The sequence below is a fragment of the Hirundo rustica genome, chromosome 2, assembly GCF_015227805.2.
Source record: "Hirundo rustica isolate bHirRus1 chromosome 2, bHirRus1.pri.v3, whole genome shotgun sequence".
In the NCBI taxonomy this organism is placed as follows: Eukaryota; Metazoa; Chordata; class Aves; order Passeriformes; family Hirundinidae; genus Hirundo; species Hirundo rustica.
The window spans coordinates 205,847-229,991 of NC_053451.1; the positions used below are offsets into that span (position 1 = coordinate 205,847).

The window sequence follows — 24,145 nt, forward strand, 5'->3', positions numbered from 1 at the left end:
GGAATTCCTCCCCAATATCCCATCCAACGCTGCCCTCTGGCAGTGGGAAACCATTCCCTGGGTCCTGTCCCTCCACATCCCTTCTCCCAAGGCCCCTTCCAGCTCTTCTGGAGCCCCTTTAGACCCTGGAAGGGGCTCTGAACTCTCCCTGGAGCCTTCTCCTCTCCAGTTGAGCACCCCCAGCTCTCCCAGCCCTGGCTCCAGAGCAGAGGGGCTCCAGCCCTGCAGCAGCTCCATGGCTCCAGCAGCTCTGTGTCCCTCCTGTGCTGGGACTCCAGGGCTGGGGCAGCTCTGCAGGCGGGGTTGGGAAGCTTTGGGAAGATGGGCAGAGGCTGTGGGAGTGCTACACAGGAGGTGTTCAGGGCACCCAACAGGACAGTGTTGAAAACTATACATAGAGAGGGGAATCGTAAGAAAGTTTGGCTCACACATGAACAAACCCTCTGGTCCAGAGGTCTGGCTGGGTGTGGGGAGATAAACCTTTTGATTGGTCTATTACAGTGAATTACTGATTGAAGTCAACAGAAGATAAAGGAAAGGAGGAAGTAGGTTACCAGGGGTGAGGGCAACCCCAAGTCCTCTTCTCTCCCTGTTTGTGATACAGAGAAGAAGAGCCTGGACACTGATAAAGTGAGGAAATGGGATGTAATCATTCCTTCTGGTACATCTGGCAGCATCTGCAGCAGCACTGATGCCATCCTGAGACCTGAAATCTGATGAGAACCACATCCCTGGCACTTTTCGCCAGAGCTCAGTGCTTTGCATGCTTTTGCTACTCTTATCTCCTCCTTTGTGTTTTGTTTTCAAGGAGAGAAGGCCAGAGCCCAGGATAATAGGAGCCTATAAAGCCTTGGGTTTTTCCCAAAACTGGATGAAAGATAGGAGAATTATCCTATTCTCTGATGTCAGCGCTCCTCTATGATTATTCCTCTGGAGAACAAAATAGTCTCATGGAGGATAAAAGTTATTTCTTTACAGGAGTAACTGCAGCATAGAGTTTGATACTTCCCAGGATCTCACCAGTGCATCCCACATTGGGAAGTGATGATTAGTTCCCAGCTGCTTCCCTGTGAGAAAGCTTTGGATATCTAGCTCCAAGGCACCCCGTGGCAGATGCCAGGCAGCCTGAGCAGCACTAGAGCAGGGCAATCATGGAAAAAGATAATGGTGATGCAGCTTAGAAGGCGCTGATGGAGATTTCCTGTGTTGGCCTGGAGAAAACACTGACCTCGTGGGAGATGACAACTAAGTCCAGTGTATCTGAGAAGTAATCAGCCTGCAAAAGAATTTTTAAAGCTGATTATCTTGCTCCAGGAAAGTTAAACCCAGTCCCATCTGCTGGCATGACTGGAGTGTGCAGAGGCCCAGCACAGCAGGGCTCTCCCAGACGCTCTGGGGGGATCGTAGGGCGTCCCCACACTCTCTGCCTGCCAGCACAAACATCTCTTTTCATCTGCTGCTAGCAACAAAATTTCCAGTCCTCACGCTGGTGGAAAAAAAAGCCAGAACACAGGCAATTAATCTGCGAGTGAAGGAAAGCCAAGGTTTCCATGTTTTCACCCTCACGCATCGTTTCGCCCGATTGAGGCGCAGCACGCGCAGAGCAAAGTGAGCAGCAGCAAACAGCCCGGGGACCAAAAGCCAGGGAGAGGCCGGGCTGCCAGCCATGGACAGGAGCCAGGCTGGGAGGAGAAGGGCAGCCAGGCTGCTGGCAGCCGCCAGCTCGTGTGCTGGGAGCTGCCAGGGCCAGCAGGGACCGTGGCAGGGCTCGGCAGGAGGGAATGGCTTCTCCCGAGCCAAAGGGAGCGTGAGCGCCCACCCGGGACCGTGGCACCGTGCAGACATTGCTCCTGCAGCCAGGGACAGCCCTGCTCTCCGCCTGCAGGCAGGAAACCCAACACATCTGGCACATCTGGGACAGACCAATTCCAGTCCCAGCCCTGCCATGGACAGGGACACCTCCCACCATCCCAGGTTGCTCAGGGCCCCATCCAGCCTGGCCTTGGACACTTCCAGGGATCCAGGAGCAGCCACAGATGCCCTGGACAGAGAATTTCCTCCTAATCTCTAATCTAAGTCAATTCTCTGTCAATTTGAGCCAGACTTGTCCTGGAACTCCAGGCCCTTGTAAAAAGTCTCTCTTTCTTGTAGGTTCCCTTCGGGTACTGGCAGGTCACAATTACGTCACCCTGGAGCTTCTCTAGTCTGGGCTAAACAATCTCAATTCCCTCAGCCTTCCCTCACAGCAGAGGGGCTCCATCCCTCTGATCATCCTGGTGCCTCCTCTGGACTCTGCAGCAGCTCCAGGTCCTGCTGCTGCTGACCCAGGGCTGTGGCAGCTCTGCAGGTGGGCTCTCACCTGAGCTCATGGACCGAGGAGCAGAATCCCTCCTGCCCTGCTGCCCACACTGGGGGATCAGCCCAGAGGAAGGGCTAAGGCACATACCAGAATTAAAAACATCTGTCCCATCCCGTTAGCATCCTCAGGGATCTGGTTCCACAGCCCAAATCCTCGTGCACAACAAACGGGATCAGCCCCACGATCTCACAGCTGCCGGGAGCCTGGTGAGGAACCCAGTCGGAGCAGCGTTTCCATGGCAATTTGCACAGTTTATTCCACATCGTGTACAAACAGCCCGGAGCTCCCACAACATTCCAGGTTGCTTTTCCACTCCCACTATCTGCAGAGAGCAGGGGTTGTGTGGGATGACCCCAGTGTGTGCCTGCAGCTGGTGGCTGAGCCTCACGGCACTGTGCAAGCCCTGGCTCTGGGGCACAATTTTTGGTTTATTATTTATAATAAACCTGAGCACTCTGTCTGTTCTCCCGGGCCTCTCGGGTTACCTGGTAATGACACAGCGACTCCCAGCTTTCCCCTCCCTCCCAGAGCCGCAGATTGTCAGGAGGGCAGTGGGGCGCTCCAGGCAGGCAGCAAGGACATCCCTGGCAAGCTGTCACCGCAGGGCAGGGGCACGGGTGCCTTTTTGGGCTGGAATGCCGGGTTCTAAGTAGATCCATGGTCACAGCAGGAGAAGGGCTTTGTCCTGGAGGAGTGCAGGAGCTCCGCAGGCTGAGCATGGGCACAGAGCACAGCCTGGCAGGTGGGAAGGATGCAACAGGGACTAGTGGCATTAGGAAATGATTTGGAAGTTCTGCAACTGCCCCTGGCTCAATGCTTCATGATGTCAGCTTTGGGAAGGCCTGATCCCTCACCCTCTGGCACTGGCAGCACACTCCTTTGCTTCCCCAGGAGCATGACACTCTAAATATGCTTTAAAAGTGGTTTGTAACGTGCAGCTCAGAGCCACTGGAAATACCTCTGCTCTAGTCCCAAAGGGAGGGCAGGAGCAGCTTCCTTCACCATTCCTGGATTCCCAAGATTTTTGGATTCCCAAACTCAACTTTCCCCATCGTGACCCCTCTGTCCCTCAGGCTGCACAGCAGCATTGGTGATGTGAGCTTGGCTCAGCGCTGCTGAGGGGAGAGCAGCTCCTCCCTGGCCCCTCCCCGCAGAACGCAGCACTCCCACAGAGCACTGACAGCTCTCCTGGACGAGCAGCTCCCCTGGAACACAGCTTCCCACGGCTCAGTCAGGCCGTGCCACCCATTCCAAACCAGTATGACCTCAGGCAGCCCGTGCTGGCAGCTCAGCTTTCACCGATCCCGTCGCTCTCTCACCCTGAGCCGCTATCATTTCACCTCAGGCATTCCTTATCGAAATGCCCAGCATCAAAGCAGTCCCAGGAGCCTGTTCCCGCTGCTCCAACAATCCAACCCTTGATCCGCTAAGCCAAGGTCAGCCCCAACTTCCCACACATTTTGATATCCTTTTCCAAGTACCAGACACCGTCTCACCCGTGATCCATGGCTGCGTGCCAATAAAAAAAAAAAAAAAGTGTTAAATAAATTAGCCTCCCAGGAGCCTCATGTTTTTTTCCTCGGTGCATTGCTTAAAACGCAAATGTAATCAGCTACCATTTGCTCAGCTGGATTTAGGGATTCAGCCAAGACCGGCACACTCCCAGCTCTTCTCTCTGTGTTCTGAGAGCATCTCCTTGCTGCTAACAAAAGCTTTGTGACTGTGACCCAGGAATCATCTGCTCCCGGGGCTGCAGTCCAGGGAGTGAGGCCAGAACCCATCGGCCCCGAGGAAGAATCTCTGAGCTCTGGGATAAGCATCTAAATAGCTGCGAAATCCTTCCCCTGGCTCCTGAAGCAAACCCATTTCAGGAGGCTCCCAAATCCATCCTTCCCTCATATATCCCTGTTTCTGTATTCCTCGGAGCAGCCCGGCACAGTCCACTGCCAGGCTGGAGTCGTGGGTGCCATGGGGACACGCAAACAGCCCGGAACCTCGGATCCCATGGACACCCAGCCAGGCTGCAGCCGTGGGAGCCGTGGGGACAAGGACAGCCAGACAGGCGCCAGGGGTCCCGTGGGTACAAGTCCCTGCTCTCGCCCCGGGGGTGCAGGAGTGTCCTGAGCATGTGACACCTGGACCCTGAGGCAGCTGCCACAAGGTGGCACTGGCATCTTGTCACCCAGCCTGGTGGCATCAGGCTCGCGACTCGAGTGGGGGCACCCGGGGCGTCCCCCCAGCCCTGCCCTGCCACGGGCTCTGGTCCGAATTTACCGGCAGGGACGGATGGACGGTGGAGCTGCCAATGGATCGCAGATCGGGTGGGTAACCATTGCTGCAGAAGCTGTGTCTTGCAGGAGGGATTTTTCACCCTCAGAACCTTCAGGATTAGGGGAGAGCAGCGTTTATGGTTTTTTTCCAAATTTTTACGACGTGCTATCCTTCTGCAGGGTTTTCCCCCTTGGCTCACAGCATCAGAAGAGATTCTGGAGTCACCAGATTCATCCCTTTCTCCCAAAAATGGGAAAAGCAAGAATTCCATGGCACTGGGGGGATTTGGGGGTACCACGCTCACCATCCAGCCCCCGCCCCATCGCAGGGTCCCATGTCCCGGCCCGGGCTGCTCCATGGCTCATCCCACTGGAGGGGCTGGTGTCAGAGGAGGACAAACCCGGGAAGGAGGAGGAAAAAGGATCAGCGTGTGTCTCTGTGTCTCTGTCCCCACCTGGCCCGATTCCCCTGATTTATTTGCAGATAACAGGTTTATTTTCCTTTCCCAGCGCTGCAGGTGCAAGATAAACAGAGCGAAGCCTCTCGAGCTACTTCCCGCTTGGGCCAGGTGCCGGAGGACACCTGCACCCCAGAAAGCCCTGCCTGGCTCAGGAATCCCAGGGGGATCAGCCCCAAAATGGGCTTTCCAGAACCCCCTGCTCCAGGTTTTGTGCCCAAGCCAAGGGCATGGCAAATCAGGAATTGGTTGCTAAGCTGCTGCCGCCCCGGTGCCTCCGGTGCCAAGGTTTCCAGCCCTACCCCAAACACGCTCACATCCACTATTCTTTTTTGGATTAGGGTTTGGCGTCACTGTTTGGGCTCAGGATTGCAACTCTGTTTAACCTTGGAATGCAGGCGGAAAGGCCCCTATGGGCCAGCTAATCTAGCTGCAATTAAAGACATTCATTATGCCATTACGAACAGGTTAAGACGTGCGAGACACTGGGTCACTGGCGCTGCCCCACAGCCTGTTTTGAAGGACAGGGACATTTACTGTCCTGGACACTGGCCACCCCACAGGCCAGGTCCAAACCCAGCCAGCTTAATAGCGGATTCAAAGCCAAGGAGCCCAGCAGGACCCAAGAACATCCCCTTCCCGTCCACCGCTGCGCCCTCACCCCATGGAAAACACATTTGGGACCTGCAGTACAAAAGGCCAAAGCTACAGCTGACAGCAGGAAGGAAGCAGGAAAGACTCCGGCATCGCCATCCGGAGCCCGGAGAGACTTTAGGAGATGCTTGGAGCCACACGCCTCCGGACAGGCTCGGGCCACACTCACAGCGTGCCCAGGGCTCCAGCAGCCAGGGCTCCAGCAGCGCTGCCCAGACAGCAACGGGGACAAAGCAGCATCCTCCTGGGAATGCAGGGACAAAGCATCCCTCAGGGAATGTGGGGACAAAGCATCCCTCTGGGAATGCAGGGCTCGCTCAGTCCTGGGGAATTTGTCCCATCCTAGGGGCTGTGATGCCACCGAAGGGCTGCTCTTGAATGCACCTTGGCAGCACACAGGCAGCAGGTTGAGCCCTTTCAGCATCCCCTGGGCTCTGGCACAGAGCGGTGCCCCACGGGTTGCCCCAAACACCAACCTTGCTCAGAGGAGAAGCAAACACAAGTCCCCTGGAACCCACCACCTCCTTTAATTCCCTGCCAGAAAAGCAGGGCCTAGCCCAGCTCAAACATTACAGGGCTTCAGCACCACAGAAACCCGTGAATCGCTGTCACAGCTGCTGGGAGCCCAGGGAGGTCAAGACCAGCTGATCTGAGTAGGGAAATGGGGAAATATTCTCCTTGAAGACTCCTGCCAGTCCCCGCAGGCCACGGTGGGAGAGAAGCTGCCCCTGCCATCCCCATGCCCATGGGAGCCGAGGTGGGTCTGTGGGACCAGGACCCGCTTGCAGGTCACATTCTTCCAGCTCTTGCCAGCCAGGGCATCCCAGCACTGCTCACACCAGGACTGAGCTCCACCACGGTGGGGGTTCCCAGCAGCTTTGGGGGGTTCTCAGCAGCTTTGGGGGGTTCTCAGCAGCTTTGGGAGGTTCTCAGCAGCTTTAGGGGGTTCCCAGCAGCACCGTCCCATCCCACAGCGAGCGGGATGCGCACAGCAAGGTGACCCCAAGCCCGGTGGCTCCCCGGGGGCAAGGCGTGGGCCAGGCTCAGATCATGGAGACCCTGTTCTTGATGTAGACGTGGTAGGGGTCGCTGCGCTTGTCCACCTTGCGGGAGCGGGTGTACCCCAGGATGAGGCTGCCCACGGTGGCGGCGAAGAGCGTCATGACGAACAGGATGTACATGTAGGCGTTGTCGTTGCGGCCGGCGTGGCCGGCACGGCTGCCGTGCTCGGCCTCCACAGTGCCGGCCGAGGGCTCGCCGGGGCAGGAGATGGCCCCATGCAGCGTCTGGTTCAGGGCGTTCAGCACCGCCCGCAGGCTTTGGTGCCAACTCTCTGTCTGGTTGTTCTTGTCCATGTTGTCCGCAGGCTGCAGGGAAGGACAGGGAGACTCAGAAGAGGCTGCCCTCACAGTGGAGGTGTTACCGGGACCTGACAATGACCCCAGACTGGTACTCAAAGCACCTCCTCTACCACAGGGCAGGGTGGCCAAACCCTTGGCATTCCCAGCAGCCTTCTCCCTGAATTTCAGTCCTTCCACAGAGGGAATAAAGCTCCCGGGGTTCTGGGGCAGCTGCTTGCCTCAGGCCTGGGGACAGTGGGGGGACACAGTTGTGCTGAGGGACCAGGAGGGCTGGCTTCAAAGTCTGCATTCCCCAGGGATGTGTGGCGATGGTGGGCACATATCCTGCACCCCTGCAGGGTGCAGAGCTGGCACAGCCCTCTGCAAATCACTGCAGACCCATCTTGAGGGGTTACTGCCCTAAACCTCCCTGGGGATTTCCTGACCCTTTGGGTGCCAGACCCCCTCTGATCTGCCATCCCTGCTTTGGCATGCTGCCCTTCTGCCAGCCCCCCTGGCATCTTCACAACTTGCTGGGGTCCCAAAGCAGGCATGGCCAGGAAGAGACACTGGGACACAGGCCCTGACATGTGCCGTGCTTTGGGACACACCAGTCTCACAAACCACCGTAGTTCCCCCAGGTATCCAGCCTGTCCTCCACCAGCTCCTGAGCACCCCTTGCCTGCTGCACCAGCAGCTTTACTCCCTGCAAAGGCAGCTGATCCCCCTACCAAACGGGTGACCCTTAACTCGGGGTGCACCTCCCAGGATGAGACCCCAGCTGCAAGGAGGAGGAGGAGGAGGAAGAGGAGGAGGTGGAAGGGGCTGAGCAGCCACGAGCCCACAGGGATGAGGTCGGATCTGGCAGCCTTCCTGACTTAAAAAAAGTAGGCTGAATTTGGGAGGTTTAGGGCAAGATCTGGGTTTACCCCAGGAGGGGACCCACAGATGGGGTACGACTTGGGGGGACCCACCTTAGGGGGAGTGCAAGGATGGGGAGAGGAGGGGAGGACAGGGCTTGGGAAGGGGACCCCGCACTCACCTCGTGTGCCCTCCCTGCCTGCGCTGCTGCCAGGCTGAGCCGGGACTGAGCATCGCTGCCGCCGGGGAGGGATGCCGGCCGGGCTGGGAGCGCCGCCAGCCTCCTCCCCTTCCCGGGGCAGAGCCACCTGCCACAGCCACCCAGCCCCGCCGCGGGCCACCGGCCTGTCCCCAGCGCCACGGGTGCTGCCACGGTCCCTCGGCCCGGCCGGACAGCGGGGGCTTTATGGGGCGGGGGAGCGGGGCTCTGCGCTTCCCCCGGCACACGCTGCCGGTCACGCTTTCCTGTCCCTCCTCGTCCGGCATCGCTGGCCCCGAGCCCGAGCCCTGGCACAGAGCCTGCCTGGGCATGTTCCTCCTGCTCACCATTCCCTCCCGGAGCTCAGCCCGCTCCATGAAATGGGATTTCCGCCCCTTCCAGCCCCAATGGGCACCCACGGGTGGCTCACAGGGAGCTGCCGGGTGCTGTGCAGCAGCAGAGAAACGCCAAAGCTTGTGGGGCAGGGAGAAGGTCCAGAACAGAAGTGAGGGGCAGTGGGGGTCAGGTCTTGCTCTGAGCAGGGTGTGGGTACTTCAGCCTCACCCCCGAAAAAACCTGTCCATTAAATCAGCTCATGATGCTGCAGCTGAGACAGCGATTTCAGCAGTGCTGACAGCAACGCCTCCTCCAGCACCACAGACCCAGTGGGAGCAGGTCTCCATCACCCAGACAGGATGCTGTGTGGTCCCACAGGATCCACAACAGCCGTGGCTTCTCTCCTTGTGAATCCCGACCCCCTTCCCTCCTCCTCCTTTTCCACTGCATCCGCAGTGCTCCAATGCCTTTTAACTACCGTTTACAGCCATCTTCCACCTTCCCTGATGCCAGGATCTTTGCCACGTGAGGATTTCCCTGGGCTCAGGGTGAGAAGTTGTCATTGATAAAGTCTTGGGGTAAATAAATGAGAAAAGGATCAGCAGACCAAGTTCCCAGCAACTCTCTTTGTATATAAAATCTGCCTCTTTTTACCCATCAGCAAGGGAAGGATGCTCGATTCACATGAATTCACATGAATACATGAATTCATGTGAATTCATGAGCATTCACACAAGTCTTTAATTTTTTTGGGGCAAAAAGCAGAAAAACCCCACAAAAGCACCTGTTTGGGTACTTCCCCAGCAAGTGACGTGGGGATGTGGTACCCACGGAGGACTCAGCCGAGGGACGGAGACTCACAGGGCTGGAGAGAACGGCCCCAGTGGACGTTTGGATGTTCAAGCAGCATTCTGAAACCCTGAGCCACTGTCCACTCACAGTCCACAGGCAAAGGCGCGAGAACTCGTCTCACGACAGAGACCCGGGGCCGCGCCGCGGCCTTGCCAAAACAGCCAGCTAAGGCACCACAACAATCCTAATCCCCGGGCTCTTTTGAAGAGACCAAAGTGCAGTCAAACACCTCTTGGAAGGAGTCGAGGAAGGGCTCGAGGACATGGTTGACGGCGACGTGCTGGCCCAGCTCGTGGCTCAGCGAAGTGACCCCCTTTCCCTCCAGCCCACAGGGAACAATGTGGTCGAACCAGGTGAGGTCGGTGCAGCAGTTCAGCGCCAGCCCGTGCGAGGTGATGTGGTTTCCGCAGTGCACACCTGCAGGGCCAAGAGCACCCAGCCGTCAGCACCGTCGCCAGGGTGAGCAGGGGCTCAAAACTGCGCTGCCCCTTCCTCCTGGACGCAAATCCCACCCCTGCATGCTCCCCTGCGCACACCCACCGTCCCCGGTGCCTACAGCTCCACGGCAGATTCCCGCAGCGCTCTGCCCCGCCTGACGCACGTGGAATCACAGGATGGGTTGGGTTGGGAGGTATCCCGTGGGCAGGGTCACCTCCCACTATCCCAGGTTGCTTCGAGCCCCGTCCAACCTGGCCTCGAGCGCTTCCAGGGATGGGGCAGCGACCGCTTTTCTGGCCAGCCTGTGACGGGGCCTCCCAAACCTCGCAGGGAAGAGTTTCTTCCTAATATCCCGTCTAACGCTGCTCTCTGGCAGTGGGAAGCCGTTCCCCCTTGTCCCCAGTCCCTCTCCGGCTCTCCCGGATCCCCTTTAGGCCCCGGCAAGGGGCTCCGAGCTCCCCCCGGAGCCTTCCGTTCCTCACGTGGACCCCCCCCAGCTCTCCCAGCCTGGCTCCGGACACGCGCACGCGCGCTCCCGGAGCCATCCCCGCTCACCGATGGCACAGAGTTTGCTGTCGCCCATCCAGACCCCGGTGAAGGGCGGCGGGAGGGCGCGGGCCGCGCCCAGCCCGAGGCGGCGGCAGAGCCGCAGCACCAGCGCCTCCAGCCCGGCCACGTAGGCGCGGAGCGGGAGGCGGCGGCGGCGCAGGTCGAGCACGGGGAAGGCGAGGAGCTGCCCGGGGCCGTGGAAGGTGATGTGCCCGCCGCGCCGCGCCGCCACCAGCGCCGCGCCCCGCGCCCGCAGCGCCGCGGCCGCCGCCGCGCCCGGCGCTCCCCGCAGCCCCCAGGCGTACACGGGCCGCGCCGGCTCGCTCAGCACCACGCTCTCGGCCGGCGGCCCCGGCGGCGCCCCCGGGCCCCGCGCCGCCCGCGCCGCCGCCACGCAGCGCTCCTGCACCCGCAGCGCCTCCGCGTACGGCACCGCGCCCAGCCGCAGCACCCGCACCGCCGGCCGCGACATGGCGACGGCGCCCGGGCCGCCGCCGGGAACACCGCCCGGGACACCGCCGGGGCCGCCGGGAGCCGCCGGGCGGGGCGAGAGCGCCGCGGCGAACCGGGCAGCGCCGGGGCGGCGGGCGGGGGACACGGGGACACGGGGACACGGGGACACGGGGATAGCCTGGGGCACTGAGACGGACAGCGGAGACCGGGATACGGCAAAGCGGCGGGGACGAAGACAGGGGCGGGGAAGGGGGAAGGAGGCGGGGTAGGAGCAAGAGGCGGGGATGGAAGTAGGAGGCGAAGACAGGGACAGGCGCTGTGATGTGGACGGGCAGCGGGGACGGGCTGCTGTGGGCATGGGGACAGGAGCGTGGCGACAGGGAGAAGCGGTGGGGATGAGACAGGGGGCACGGGGGCAGGATGGGGGACGGGCACAGACATGGTGAATGGGGACATGGAGGACAGGGGCGAGGGAACAGCAGGAGAGAGGATGGTGGTTTGGGGAGTGGGGAGCAGGGCCTGGGGACATGGGACATGGCCCAAGAGAGAATACCGGGGATGAGGCCTGCGGTGGGGATTGGAGACAGGGGATAGGAGACTGGGGACAGGGAGCTAGTGTCCAGGGACAGGGGTTAGAGATAGGGGACAGGGGATAAGGCATGGGGAGGAGGTCATGGGCCTGGGGGTGGCTGATAGGGCCAGGGCTGCAGGAGGAGCACAAGGAGGAGAGACAGGGCCCCTCTCACCATAGGGTGTGGGATGTGGAGCACTAGGGTGGGGGACAGGGTGAGGAGAGGATAGTGCAGTGGTGACAGGGGGGAACGGGCAGGGGGTGAGGGTAGGGAATGTGCTCGTGACATCCCAGTGCAGCTGGGCAATCACAGGCCTGCTCAAAGCAGACTAAAATTAGGACAGTTGTGGATGCTTCAACCCGGGAAGTGTTCCAGGCCAGGTTGGATAAGGCCTTGAGCAACCTGGTCTACTGGAAGGTGCCCCTGCCCGTGGCAGGGGGTGGAACTGGATGAGCTTTAAGTTTCCTTCCAACCCCTTAACTTTGCATGATTCTGTGCTAGCACTGCAAGGTTGTGAACAGTAAATAAAGTTCTTGTATTGCCAAGGTGCTGGTGAGAGCTGCAGTTCATCACCCTGGGACCGTGAAAATGTTCCCACCTCAGCTTTTTATTCCAAATGTAGAGAATAGACAAATCTGGTCGAACCGCTAATGAGTCAACCGTTAAAACCTGAGCAAACTGTTCCCAGCCTGCAGCCCTTCCAGCTTATCGACCGGGTTAAGCATGTGAAAGTATGTCCTGATTTCACAGAGCAATCGCGGTGTTACTGAACTCTTGCTTTTATCAGAAACGTACCTCGCTGGTAATTTGCCCTTTGTCGCCACAGGTAATTTGGCTGTCAGCTGACAAGGTCAACTTCTGTGTTATTGGCAAGGAAGGAAAGGTGTTTCCCCTTGTTAGGCCATTTTCTCAGTGAAAAGGAGAAAAAAGGGGGGAAAAATCCACCATAAACCTCAGCAGGAATGGAGCAGCACCCAACCTGAGGATCCCTCCTGGGGTGGGATCATCGCCTAAACCAGCTCCAGAAGAGCTGCTCCGGGTCTCTGCCTTGGCAGGAGAGACTCATATTTTGCACCAACAACGTGCGTGCAGTGAGTTATTTCCTTTTTTTCATGATTAAGCCCCCACTTCTTGCCTGGAGATCAAAGCCAAGGGCTCTTCCTTTCTGGCTGGCGGCGGCGCTGCCTGCGTAGGACGAGGCGAGTTGTGTGTCACAGGGCTGGGACCCTCGTAAACAACACGGCAGAGCAGCGTGGTGGCGTCACTGCCCCATTCACTGGCCACATCCTGCTTTTGAACCAGGGCGGAAATTCGTATGGAAGGGCGCCACGGATGGCTCACGTTTTATCCTTCTGGCAGGGCTGGGGTGCTTCTAAAGTGGGGTGGGCGGTTTATTGTCTCTGTGATACAGTCGTCCTCTGTCCTCTTGTACCTTCTCCTCTGGGTCCCTTAAACATTAGCAGCACCCCTGCAATCCTCACCAGTCCATTGGAGTGCAAAGCCTGATGGTTTTCTGTCAGGAGAGCCACCCTCGGGGAACTTTAGGGCTAATGCAAGTCAAGGCTTAATGGCAGGAAGAGGAGGGGACGGCAAAGGTGGTGGCTGTGAAACAGGTGCCTGGCAAGAGGGGCTGTCACAGCTCACAGTGAGCTACAGAGGCAAAGGGCAACATCTTGGCTTCAGTGAAGGCTGGGACAAAATTCCTGTTGAGTTTGGCAAGGCTGGCATGTCACTGAGAGGTGACAGAGCTGTGCTGGCATCAGGGGCAGAGCTGAGAGTGGAGTGCCGGCTCAGGCTGCCTCTGGCACCCCCAAGCACAGCAGCCCCCTCCCCACACTGCCACAAGCCTTTCAACAAAATCCCTTTATTATTCCCCGAGGAAATTGTACTCGAGGGCCATTTGCACGTACCAATGACACGAATTATTTGGCAGGTGCAGAAGTTCAGTGCATGGCCAGGAGCCACACAGGCTCAGGAGAAGCAGCCTATCCAGAAGGAGCATCCCTGACCGTGTTTCTGGAATCATGGCTGCCTGCCTCCTTTCTCCCACAGGGCTGGCAGGAGTGCAGAGATCAGACCCTCTGTGCCCCTCTCCCTGGTGGGGTTTGATCCTGGCTGGTCACCCCTGCTGATGTCCAGCCTCCGCTGATGGAGAGGCCTCCTGGCTCAGTGCAGGAGGTGGTGCTGGGAAGCCTTAAGCTGTGGTTTTGTTTCGACTTGATCCACTGACACCAGGTTCCCATGTGATACCTTGGGAGCATCAACCAAGCTCCCTACACAGATCACCAGCATCACTCAAATCCTACAAGCCCCAGCTGCCTTCTCAGGAAGGACAAAGGTTTTATTGCAGAACGCAATCCCCAGGAGCCTTGGGAGGGAATGGCTCGTGCTGAGACCCTGGCTCGTCCGGGCAGGATCTCGGTGGATGTGTCCCACGGGCAGGACTGCTCTGCCCCCACCCCACTCTGTTCATTGACTCAAAGAAGCACGTTTCCAGGGCTGTGCCAAAGGGGAAGAAAAACAAGGAAACGCACGTGTCAGGCTGTGCCACGGGCTGTGCCCCACGAGTGCATTAAGGAAGTACTTAAGGAAGCTCCTCGCTGGCCTGGGCAGATGGGTCAGAACGGGTGTTTCTGTGCTCATTGCACTTCTCTGGGAAGTTGTCATTTTTTGGCCCATCTTGGAGCCAATGTGGCAGGCTCCAAGCTCCTCCGAGCTTCCCGTGGCACCGGGAGCTGATGTTCCCCCTTGCGCAGCTCAGATGTATTGTTTGTCCTTCATCAACGCTGCTGAAGATGCTTCCACCTCCAGTTTGTCCCAGGCCAGACCCCCTGCCAGGGGTCACCCTGCCATCTGGACAACCAGCATGACTTCAGACCAGCCAGAAGCGCCTCTGCTGAGTTAAACACCCATCACAGCACTGCCTTTAAGAAAGATGCCCCCGAGAAGCTCAGTTCGGGGAGGGATGGCAGTTCTTCGGGAGCACCAGAGAAATGTCCAAGTGAGAGCCCACCTGCAGAGTTTCCCCAGCCCTGGGCCAGCAACACCAGGACCTGCAGCTGCTGGAGAGAGTCCAGAGGAGGGCACAGAGTTGCTCCAGCTCTGGAGCCAGGCTTGGAGAGCTGGGGGTGCTCACCTGAAGAGGAGAAGGCTCCAGGGAGAGCTCAGAGCCCCTGCCAGGGCCTTAAGGGGCTCCAAGGGATCCAAATGCCTTGTTACAAATCCCATGTAGAGCCCAGCCTCAAACTGTGCCAGGGTTACAAATCTCCAGGGCACTTCCACTCAGACTGAGGAGGTGAGGGCAGAGCTTGCTCACAGGGTTGTTCCGCTGCTCCGACACCAAGGAGCCAGCCCTGCTTGTCGCTGTGTCCTTCAGAAGCTTGGCTCTTTTGAAGTAACTGTGCCTTGTTGACTCTGCCTTTCACACCTCAGAGGAGCTGGCACTGAAACTTCAGGGTTGGCACAACAGAGGAAGAAAAAGAATGAAGCAAGCCCACATTAAGAGATCTCGAAATATTTCACCAAGGAGATCGGGAGCAACCTGGTCTCATGGAAGGTGTTCCTGCCCATGGCAGGGGAGTGGAACAAGATGGTCTTTAAGGCCCCTTCCAACCCAAACCCTTCTGTGGTTCTAATAACTTCTCCTTATGTCCAGTCTGAGCCTCCCTTGTTTCAGTTTATGCCCACATACCTCCCTTAGAGAATAAAGCAGGTGTGAGCGAGACCAGATCCGGATCCCACAGCATTTTAACACAGAGGAAAGAAATCCTCAGCTAGAGAATCCTTACCTCTTACACTCATTGGTACCCTTAAGCCAACCTGCAGTACCAACGCACACTGTGTGCCCTGAGGGGGAAAAGGGTAAGTACCAGGCATCTTAGCCCAGGTCAGGAAATCACCCAGAAAGTTCAAAGCGGGAAACTAAAGGAAGAAAAAACAAAAGATGAAAAGACACTTAAAACAACAAAGAGATGAGTAACGTATTTAAGACCTGCACACGCCTTCCGTAAACCAGACAGAAATGGCAAGCCAGGAATGTCACAGCACAAGAATAACTACAGGGAAATGAAGAAAAAGAGAGAACAAGAGTGTGAGAGAAGGCGCCTGGGACACAGGAGGAAGAGGATGTGGTTCATTTTGTTACCAGCAAAACAAACCCGATGCCAGCTGAGTAATGAATGCCATTGTGAGCCCTAGAGAAACACTCCAGCACAGGGCCACTGTGAGTTTATTTTAACACTTATTAAACCTGTCCAATTTCCTCCCGTGACCTTTGCCAGGTAAAAACTGCTGTGTTCAAGTGAGGATCTGCATCCGCTTGGAGTTCCCATGGAGTGAGTGACTTTGCCTAGGGCAAGGGACACTCCTGGTGAACGTGGGCATCATCGCTGCCCTCCCCAGCCAGAGGTTCTTCCTTGGGGCAAGAGCACAGTGGCTGCTGGGATCATGCAACCCTGCTCAACCAAACCCCAGATATTTGCTGATAATTGGGCTTTTTTCAGCTTGCTCAGCTCCTTCTGGCACCTCTTTTTAGAGGTGCTGGTGCAGACTGAGCAGGGGACATGAAGGGGAGTGGGACCAACTCTGCTCCTAAGGAACAAGTGACAGGACAAGAGAAAATGGCCTCCAGTTGTGCCAGAGGAGGTTTAGGTTGGATATTAGGGACAATTCCTTCATGGAAAGGGCTGTCCAGGTGAATGCCTCTCCCTGGAGGGATTTAAAGCCGTGTGGATGTGGCACTTGGGGACATGGGTCGGTGGTGGCCTTGGCAGTGCTGGAGGAACGATGCCTCTGGATGATCTTGGAGGGCTTTCCCACAGCTGTGATTCTGGGATTCCTCCTCCCACTCCACTGATACTTTTCGGCGGCACAAGGCCGGGGGGTGTCACACAGCCGTGCCCCTGTCCTGCTGCGGGCAGGAGCAGCCCTGGGGCCGTGCCCTGGACAAGCCGAGCGGTGACAGAGGTGACAGAAGTGACACAGCTCCCTGGCCCTTGCAGCGCCTGCCAGGCAAGCGTGGTGTCCAGCTGGCACCTGCTGTCTCGGACAGGGAACTGCACGAGCAGGGACGATTCCTTCGGGAACGTGCTGCCCGTGGCGGACACTCGAGCTGCCGCTGCTGTCCGGCCGCTCCCAAGCTCTGCGGAGTCGCTCACTCACGATTGGAGCGGGTCTGGTTTGGAATTGCTGCTTCTGCCTGTTACAGGATGGTTTACCCCAAATCTACTATGAAGTTATCTAATTATTTTACTTTATTTTACTTTACTTTACTTTACTTTACTTTACTTTACTTTACTTTATTTTATTTTATTTTATTTTATTTTATTTTATTTTATTTTATTTTATTTTATTTTATTTTATTTCCTCAGCCGAGTCCGCACAGTGATGGAAGGAAGGGTGGAGAGGTGGCGGGTAAGGGTCAGGGTCAGGGCGATAGGGCAGGTGTCCAGGTGGGAGCCAGGTACACTCCATCCCACCAGGACTGAGAGGGAGATGAGCAGCCCCCACGGCCAGCCTTGCTTCCCGTGGGGGCTTTAACACACCACACCTCTGCTGTGAATACATTCCAGCGGGGAGCAGCCACTCCGGGTGGTCCCTGGAGCGTGCAAGCGACGCGTTCCCGACAGAAGCTGGGAACCGATCGGGTTGGGAAGGCGCTCTGAGCCATCCCGTCCCGCCCGTGGCCGATGCCCGCGCCCATCCCGCCCGGGGCGCTGAGCGCCGGGCCGCCCGTTCGCCGTTCGCGCGCTGCCCCGTGTCCCCGCGCGGCCGCCGTCGGCGGCGGGGCCGTTGCCATGGCGGCGGCGCGCGCGCGGCGCTGAGGCGCTGAGGCGCGCGGGAAGCGCGGGCCCGGCGCGGCCATGGCGGACGAGCTGTACCTGGAGAACATCGACGAGTTCGTCACCGACCAGAACCGCGTCGTGAGTCCCGCGGCGCCCCGGGGGGCTCCTCCGCTCCCCGCCCTCTGCCTCCTCTCCTCCTGCCTTCTCCTCCCTATGCCTTCTCCCCCAGTCCTCCTCCTTCCATCCCTTCCTCCTTTCCCACCCTCTGTCCTCCGCTTTCGTTTCCTCCACTCTCCTGTTCTTCTCTCTGCTTCCCCTTTCTTTCTCCCCCTCCCTTTCCTTCCCCCCTCCTTCCTCCTTCGATTCCCGTTTCCTCCTTCTTCTCCTCCCTTACCGTCCTTCTCACTTCTCTTCTTCTTTCCTTCTTTTCCCTTCCATCTTCCTCTTCACACTTCCTTCTTCCTTCTCCCCTCTCTTTCTCCTCTCCCCCTGTTCTTCCTCCTCTCTTTCCCCCTTCCTTAACTGTTTTGAAAGCAGTTCAGAAAGCTGATGGTTTTCAGCGTGGGTCTGTTCCTTTCCAGCTTTATTTCAAAATTTTATTTGGAAAGAAAAAGTATAAAATAAAATAAAATAGGTTTTACCTAGAAAATGGTTCAGCAAAGTTGGTGCAGCTTGTCTGACAATGTGAACGAGAGCAGCCCGTGGCTTTGTAGCTTATTCCAAGAAAAATCTAAACAAACAATAATTTAATTGTTGTGTTTTCAGCCCAGAGCCCAGGGCTTGGTTTAAAAGGGCAGAGCAGGAAGAGGAACAGGTGTCAAAGGTGTACCTGGTCAAAATGGAACAGCAAGGCAGGGCAGGGCTGGAATTCCAGCCCTGAGATCCTGATATTTGTCCCACTGGTGCAACTGGAGATCCCCGGGTCGGGAGAGGGGCAGAAATTCCCCCCTCACCTTTTGGGAGAGGTCTCAGGAGTTCAGTGTACTCATTGAAGCACAGGGGCCCGCGTGCTCTCACTTTTGCCGTGGGTTTCTTGGAAGGGAGGGGGGTGTCTGAAGAATTCGACCAACCAACAAGTTAAAGATGGGAGATTTATCGAATTGAGAGGTGAAGGTTTTCTTATTGAAGTGGTTTGTTGGGTTTTTTCTCTTTTCCAGGTGACATACAAATGGCTGAGCTACACCCTGGGCGTCCATGTCAACCAGGCTAAACAGTAGGTGTCACTGCGCCCCAGAGCCTGGTTAATTCCTGTTAATTCCATGTTAATTCCTGTTTCCATCATGGTGATGAGCACATTAAAATGATTCCTCGGGAAATATTTCAAAACCCTGCTTGTCTTCTCAGGCACAGCCGATTGTGTTGCTCCTTGTGCCTGACTGTCTGCCGAGCTTGCTGGGCAATGATGCCCCAGGAAGTCTCCACTTCCACTCTCAGGGGTTTCAGAAATGCCTTTCTGGAGGGGAGACTTTGGAACAAGCTGCCCTGAGGCTGTGAGACCCTCTATTAAATGTATTTGCCCTTTGTTTTCTGGAGTTGTTGGACTGGGATTCTCCACAGTGGCGGAGGAGTAAGGGTCTCAGAAAGATGAAATGAATCCTGGGGAAGATAACTGTGCTTGTGTGACCAGTGTCCGTGTCAGGCTGGCCTTCCTCCTTGTTTGCAGCGTGGGCTCCCTGGGAGTGGGGCTGCAGGCTCTTTCCTTTCTGGTGGCCAACACTGGTTTCTTTTGTGCAGAATGCTCTATGATTATGTGGAGAGGAAACGGAAGGAGAACTCAGGAGCTCAGCTTCACGTCACCTACCTGGTAGCCGGAAACCTCCTCCAGAACGGACACGTTGTGAGTGTTTCACTTCCTGCAGGGGTCTGGGAGCGCTTTGCTGTGCTGTCTGCTCCACCTCATTTTGTGATCCTGGGGCCAAGAGCTGAACTGGCTCTTTCTGCAGCAGGAGCTGCAGTGTGCCAGGGCTTCTGGACAGGGACAAAAGAAGGCTCAGTGTCTGTCCCAGCGTGCGGACAGTGCGCAGAAAAGATCAGCTGGTCGTGGTTTGGGAACACAGTGCTAGATACCACACCAGGGCTCTTAACTATTTAACTATAACTCAGATCCTGATACCACTCATCTCAGGATCTGCTGTGGTCTGGAAGTGTCTGAGTGGTGTTTGGAGGGAGCCTGGAACTCATGTACCATGGAATAATAACAGATAGAACAGCACGTGTACGGTTGAAGTTGTCTCATTAATTAAACCAGCTTTCTAGTCCTGGTAAGCAAAAGAAACATGGATTTATTAAGAGTATTTTGTATTTAAAGTCCTTCAGCTTGTTCACCAAAGGAATTGATGCTTAATGCCTGTAGCTTGTCAGATTTTCCAGAATGTCAGCTAAAGCTTCAGGCAGATATCCCAGAGGTTTTTAAAACAAGATGGGAAAATTCAGTGTCTGCTTCCTTTTGCCCACAAATTTAAGAGCCAAACACTAAATGCCTTTGACATCCCACCAAGTGTTTTTAAATACACAAATATCTATTACAATATGATCCTCTCTTCTTCTAGGAATAGTAAATCTCAGGGTGTCCTAGCTTTTGTTTGTAGATTGGAAAAAAAAAACCCAACAAAATAATTTTTTTTGTTCTCCTGAACAATAAACTGGTTCACACATGAAATATGCTGTCAGTCTCCAAATCTGCATGAGCTGGAAGGTTATTATTTACTGCATTAGTTCTGTGTGATGGAATATCTGTATTTAAAGTTGAATGAGTAGGGTCACATTCATATCCCAAGTTTAACAGGTTTTTCCCTCATTTCTTTTGGAAAAAGCAAGTTTCTTTGCTCCCTATAACTGGACTGGGGATTGTCAACCTGTGCTGTTATATTTAATGTATTTGAAACAAACAGGTGACTTCTGACGTAGGGACAAAGAACTATTCTTTAACTCTGTCTTAGCAGCTCGTGTATTTTTAAAATAAGATTGCAGTATCACTGGATGGTTTGGGTTGGGAAGGACTTGAAAGCTTGTCTCATTCCTATCCCTTGGCACGGATAGGGAATCTTCCACTAGATCTACCAAGGGAAGCTCTATGAAGGTGACTTTTGCCCGCCATTATTTTTAAATCTCTTCTTTTTGGAGGCTGGAGTGCAGGTGCCCGCTCAGCCAGGATCGCTGTGGGTGCAGGTTGGGGTGACCCACGGGGATCTCAGGGCCCTGGGCTGGGTGTCCCGGGAGGTTTGTGTGGGAGGGGCTGGGAGAGCTCCGGGACAGCCCTGGCGTGCTGGGACCCTGCACTGCTGCCTGCTGGCAGTAGGTGTAGCCGGAATGCTGTGGATGCAGCTGCAGCACTCCTGAAGGAAGAGGGATGGAAATCCCTCTGCCGTGCCGCTCCTTAGCACTGCGTGCTCTTTCCTTGCTGCTTCTACACTGAGGGGCCGAGACTGCCCATCTTTATTTATCCTCTGACCTGCCTGTGTTTTCTTGCCCCTTGCTCTTTTCCTGCCTAATTAAAGCAGCTTTTTAATCCTGGTAAACAAAAGAAACATAAATTAATATACAGTATTTATATTTAAAGTGCTTCAGCTTATTAAGCAAAGGAATTGCTGCTTAATTAATTTCTTTTTTCTCATTGCTGCTTGTCAGATTTTCAGGAATGTCATCTCAAACTTCAGGCAGATACACCAGAGGTTTTTAAAAGAAAATGGGAAAATTCAGTGTCTGTTCCCCTTTGCCCATTGACAAATTTAAGAGCCAAACACTAAACGCCTTTGCGTCCCACCAAGCATTTTTAAATACACAAATATCTATTACAATATGATCCACTCTTCTTTTAGGAATAGAAAATCTTAGGGTATCCTGGCTTTTATTTGTAGATTGGAAAAAAACACCAACAAACTTTTTTTTTGTTCTCCTAAATAATAAACTGGCTCACTGGCATGGAATATTGTCTTTTAATCTCCAAACCTGCCTGAAATGGAAGGTAATAATTTATTGCATTAGTTCTGTATAATGGGATGTATTTAATTAAAACTCATTCCTGGCTTTTAAAGGAATGCCTCATTTCCATGGTGCCGTGTCTGGGCTCCAGGCTGCAGCGTTGTGTGCCCAGGCAGTGCAGGGTGCTGTGGGCTCCAGAGCTGCCCTTTGCTTCTGCTGCACACCTGTGCAGCCTCTGGTTCATCTCTCTCATCTCCCAGGGTCAGGAGTGAACTACAGAGGCTTTCTTCAGGGATATCTGTGCAGCTGGAAAGTGGGATGACAGAGCTTTAAAAACCAATGAGCGTTTAAAGGCTTTGGCAGTGTTCTGTGCCTCAATAATCATTACACTTTCTTGTTTAATAACTGAAAATAGCAGTCTTGCATACAACCTCAGATTTTAAGATGGTATTTCTTTTTTCCAGTGCCACAAGGTTGCAGTAGTGAGGGAGGATGCACTCGAAGGTAAGTCAACTGGGAAAGTCGTGTGGCTTTAACTTTTTTCTTTGAAAGAACAGCAAAATGAGCAAAGCTCAGAACTTGCCATCTGCACGTAAATGCCCAGACAGGCTCTTGGGGTCAGGTGTGTACTTCTTGTACCAGCTGTTTCTCAGAATTTGGAGTATCTGAGCCAACAGCTGAATACCTTCAGGCTTGTGATTTGAGTATGATTTTTTTTTTTTTTTTAAATTCTAAATGTTTTGTCAGTGATTCTTTTCCGCCTCCCTGCCACTGACAGCAGGGAGACAACAATACACCAGGAGTGTCTCAGAACAATTGTGAGCCTTCAGGCCGCCAAGAGTGCTGAAACTGGTAATTCTGATTACTGGTTCGATGCAATTGCAGCCTTTGCTCTGAGTCCCGTGGGTGTTAAAACATCCTCATGGGACATTTACCTCACTTTTGGGAGTGAAAGGTGAAAAAACCCCCATTTCGACACTGCTCTGTGCACTGTCCATTGTCTCACCATCTTCCCAGCTCTGGTCCTGCTGATGAAATCTTACCCACAGAACTGAAACACAGCCTCAGGCTCTTCATCACTTTCAAATAACATCTTTGGCACTTGAGAACACACTGTGGTATTTGTGACCTTAAGGATCTGTGCTAATGACCTCACTTTGTTTGAAAGGCTTGCGTGGTTGGAAATCTGAAGTGGATTTCTAGCTCAGGCTGTTTTCCTCGGAGTAGGAGATTGTCAGGCAGTGCAACTACTCCGTGTCATGTTTGTTGAGTTATGTGTGCTGCGTAACACTCTGTTTTGCTGTGGAGGAAAGGGTTGCTCATGGTTTTTGTATTGGAAGGCAGGCCAAAGGTATGACTTATATTTGGAAGAGGCTGAGATTTTTGATGGGAGTAGGGCTGCATAGTCTAGGACTGGCCCCAAGAAGTGATTACTGTGTGTATTTTTACAGTGCCTAGAAGCTCAGCCTCAGACCAGGAGTCTGTGGAAAGAACAATATAAGCAATGAACAAAGAATTCCTAAAAACCAACCCTTGTCTCAAGGGGATTGCAGTCTAAGTAGCATAAAAGAGATGAAGTTTTGATTCCAGCAGACTGATGGGCGCTGGACACAGCCCCAGAGAGCAGTTCCAGCAGGGCAGAGCGATGCCCAGCTACCTTCTGTCTTAGCTTTAGGTACTCACCAGATATTCTGAATCCCAAACACTCGATGTTTTGAAGGTAAACACAGAAAGATCGCTCGTAAGGCAGTTGTGCAAGAACCAAGAGCGTGTAGTGGAAAACATGACAGGCTTGTGGGGTTTGTTGCTTTGAATTCTTCTTTAGTGAGCGTTGGGAGAAGATGTGGTTGGACCTTTTCACATTCAAGTTTTGCTGTCAACTAGTCTGTCAGTCTTTCTGCATCCTAAAGGCTGTGCTAACAGAGGGCTTTTTTTTTTTCCCCGTCTTTTTCCCCAGCCATGAAGTCTAAGCTGTCCACAATTGCCAGCGTGCATGTGTACAGCATTCAGAAGGCCCTGCTCAAGGACAGCTCCCCCCTCTACAACACCGACTACGACATCGTCAAATCCAACCTGCAGCACTGCAGCAAGTGAGTCCTGGCTCCCCCTTTCTTCTGAAGCACTTCCAGACTGCTGTTGCACTTCAGTGCTTACTAGATAGGCCTGGATTTTTAGAAAGCTAGGAAAAGATATCCTCAAAGGCCTGCCAGACCAGTGCCTAAAGAGCACATTGTGTGATTGTTTTGTAAACTGAGCTCACAGTTGGTTCACTTGGTCCTTGCTCTGACAGGGAGACTGTTCCAGTACCTTGCTTGTCTGGTGGCTGGAAACATTTCTGTCTTTTCCAGGCCAAGCTTAATCATGACCATTTTAATCCAGTTCTCAGCCACACAGGAAGAGAAAATCGAAACAGGCTGATAAAACCATGAATGATGTGCTCAGCAAAGCATTTACAGGAGTTCACTTTCTGTTCTGTGAAACTGTGTTTTCATCTTCTGGACTCATCCACCTCTGAAGATGTCTCACAGGAGCTCCTTCTCCAGGAGCTGGGCTTTGATCTGTGTGGGTTCTTTCCAGCTCAGAGTAGGCTGTGATCTCTGAGATATAGGAGGAGCACACAAAACAGTCTAGGCAGCGCTTCAAAGTGTCCTTCGTGGTGGAACTGGAGAAGAACTGGGAGGGACTGCAGTCTCCAGGAGTCACTGTCTCCCTCCTGAGCAGCGCCTGGCAGCTGCAGCTTTTCATTTCTGTGTTGTTCCCACCACAACAGCTTCAGCTTGAAGTCATGGGGATGCACGGTGCCATGACCAATCTGGTTTAAAGGGGGATGCCTGAAGGGTGTGTCATAGGAAGTGTATAGAATTTGAAAGGAGAAACGTGTTTGTATCCCAAGTGTTGACAAGGGGGTGGCAGAGAAAATAGAAGCTGTGTGTTTGGGGCATGAGCGTGGATGCCCTGGAAGGTTCTGGATAACTCCACCTCAGTGGAGCCGTGCCCTGGGTGTGGCTGCAGTTGCCTTGTTCCACTCTGTTTTCTCTTAGGCACCCCAGGGTGGTGATGCTTGTGTCTTAGAGGTACTTGTATCCTTTGGGATTTAGAC

The 24,145-nt window shown here is 54.8% G+C and overlaps 3 protein-coding genes across 9 annotated transcripts in view; 1 reads left to right on the forward strand and 2 right to left on the reverse strand.

Annotated features, from left to right (window-relative positions):
• Window positions 1-5,971: 5,971 nt before the first annotated feature.
• On the reverse strand, window positions 5,972-8,287 carry KCNE3 (potassium voltage-gated channel subfamily E regulatory subunit 3). The gene is made up of 2 exons (XM_040089923.2): window positions 8,124-8,287; window positions 5,972-7,108 (listed from the first exon to the last, which is right to left on the reverse strand). Exon 2 carries the CDS (start codon window positions 7,094-7,096, stop codon window positions 6,785-6,787), a length of 312 nt encoding a protein of 103 aa, XP_039945857.1. The 5' UTR covers window positions 7,097-7,108; window positions 8,124-8,287; the 3' UTR covers window positions 5,972-6,784.
• An 801-nt stretch (window positions 8,288-9,088) lies between these two features.
• On the reverse strand, window positions 9,089-10,788 carry LIPT2 (lipoyl(octanoyl) transferase 2). The gene is made up of 2 exons (XM_040089835.1): window positions 10,323-10,788; window positions 9,089-9,746 (listed from the first exon to the last, which is right to left on the reverse strand). Exons 1-2 carry the CDS (start codon window positions 10,786-10,788, stop codon window positions 9,514-9,516), a joined length of 699 nt encoding a protein of 232 aa, XP_039945769.1. The 3' UTR covers window positions 9,089-9,513.
• The window catches only part of POLD3 (DNA polymerase delta 3, accessory subunit), a 33,689-nt gene continuing 20,006 nt past the window's right edge, over window positions 10,463-24,145 (forward strand). For 6 of the 7 annotated variants that reach the window (XR_005704387.2, XR_009207580.1, XR_005704389.2 and 3 more), the window contains exons 1-5: window positions 17,179-17,262; window positions 18,282-18,337; window positions 18,859-18,961; window positions 21,510-21,549; window positions 23,003-23,135. Coding sequence is in view for 3 of the 7 variants with exons in the window: in XM_040089721.2 (XP_039945655.1) it covers window positions 17,203-17,262; window positions 18,282-18,337; window positions 18,859-18,961; window positions 21,510-21,549; window positions 23,003-23,135 (392 nt within the window). In the remaining 4 variants the exon portion in view is untranslated. Of the gene's footprint in view, window positions 10,520-17,178; window positions 17,263-18,281; window positions 18,338-18,858; window positions 18,962-21,509; window positions 21,550-23,002; window positions 23,136-24,145 lie in introns of those variants that run through there. The other variant, XR_009207581.1, reaches the window with a different exon arrangement.

Bases quoted from the DNA above. Each gene is read 5' to 3' on its own strand.
- KCNE3 (XM_040089923.2), bottom strand. From the start codon at position 7,096: ATGGACAAGAACAACCAGACAGAGAGTTGGCACCAAAGCCTGCGGGCG.
- LIPT2 (XM_040089835.1), bottom strand. From the start codon at position 10,788: ATGTCGCGGCCGGCGGTGCGGGTGCTGCGGCTGGGCGCGGTGCCGTAC. The intron at 9,747-10,322 runs GTGAGCGGGGAT...TTGGCCCTGCAG, and splicing joins CAGCAAACTCTGTGCCATCG to GTGTGCACTGCGGAAACCAC.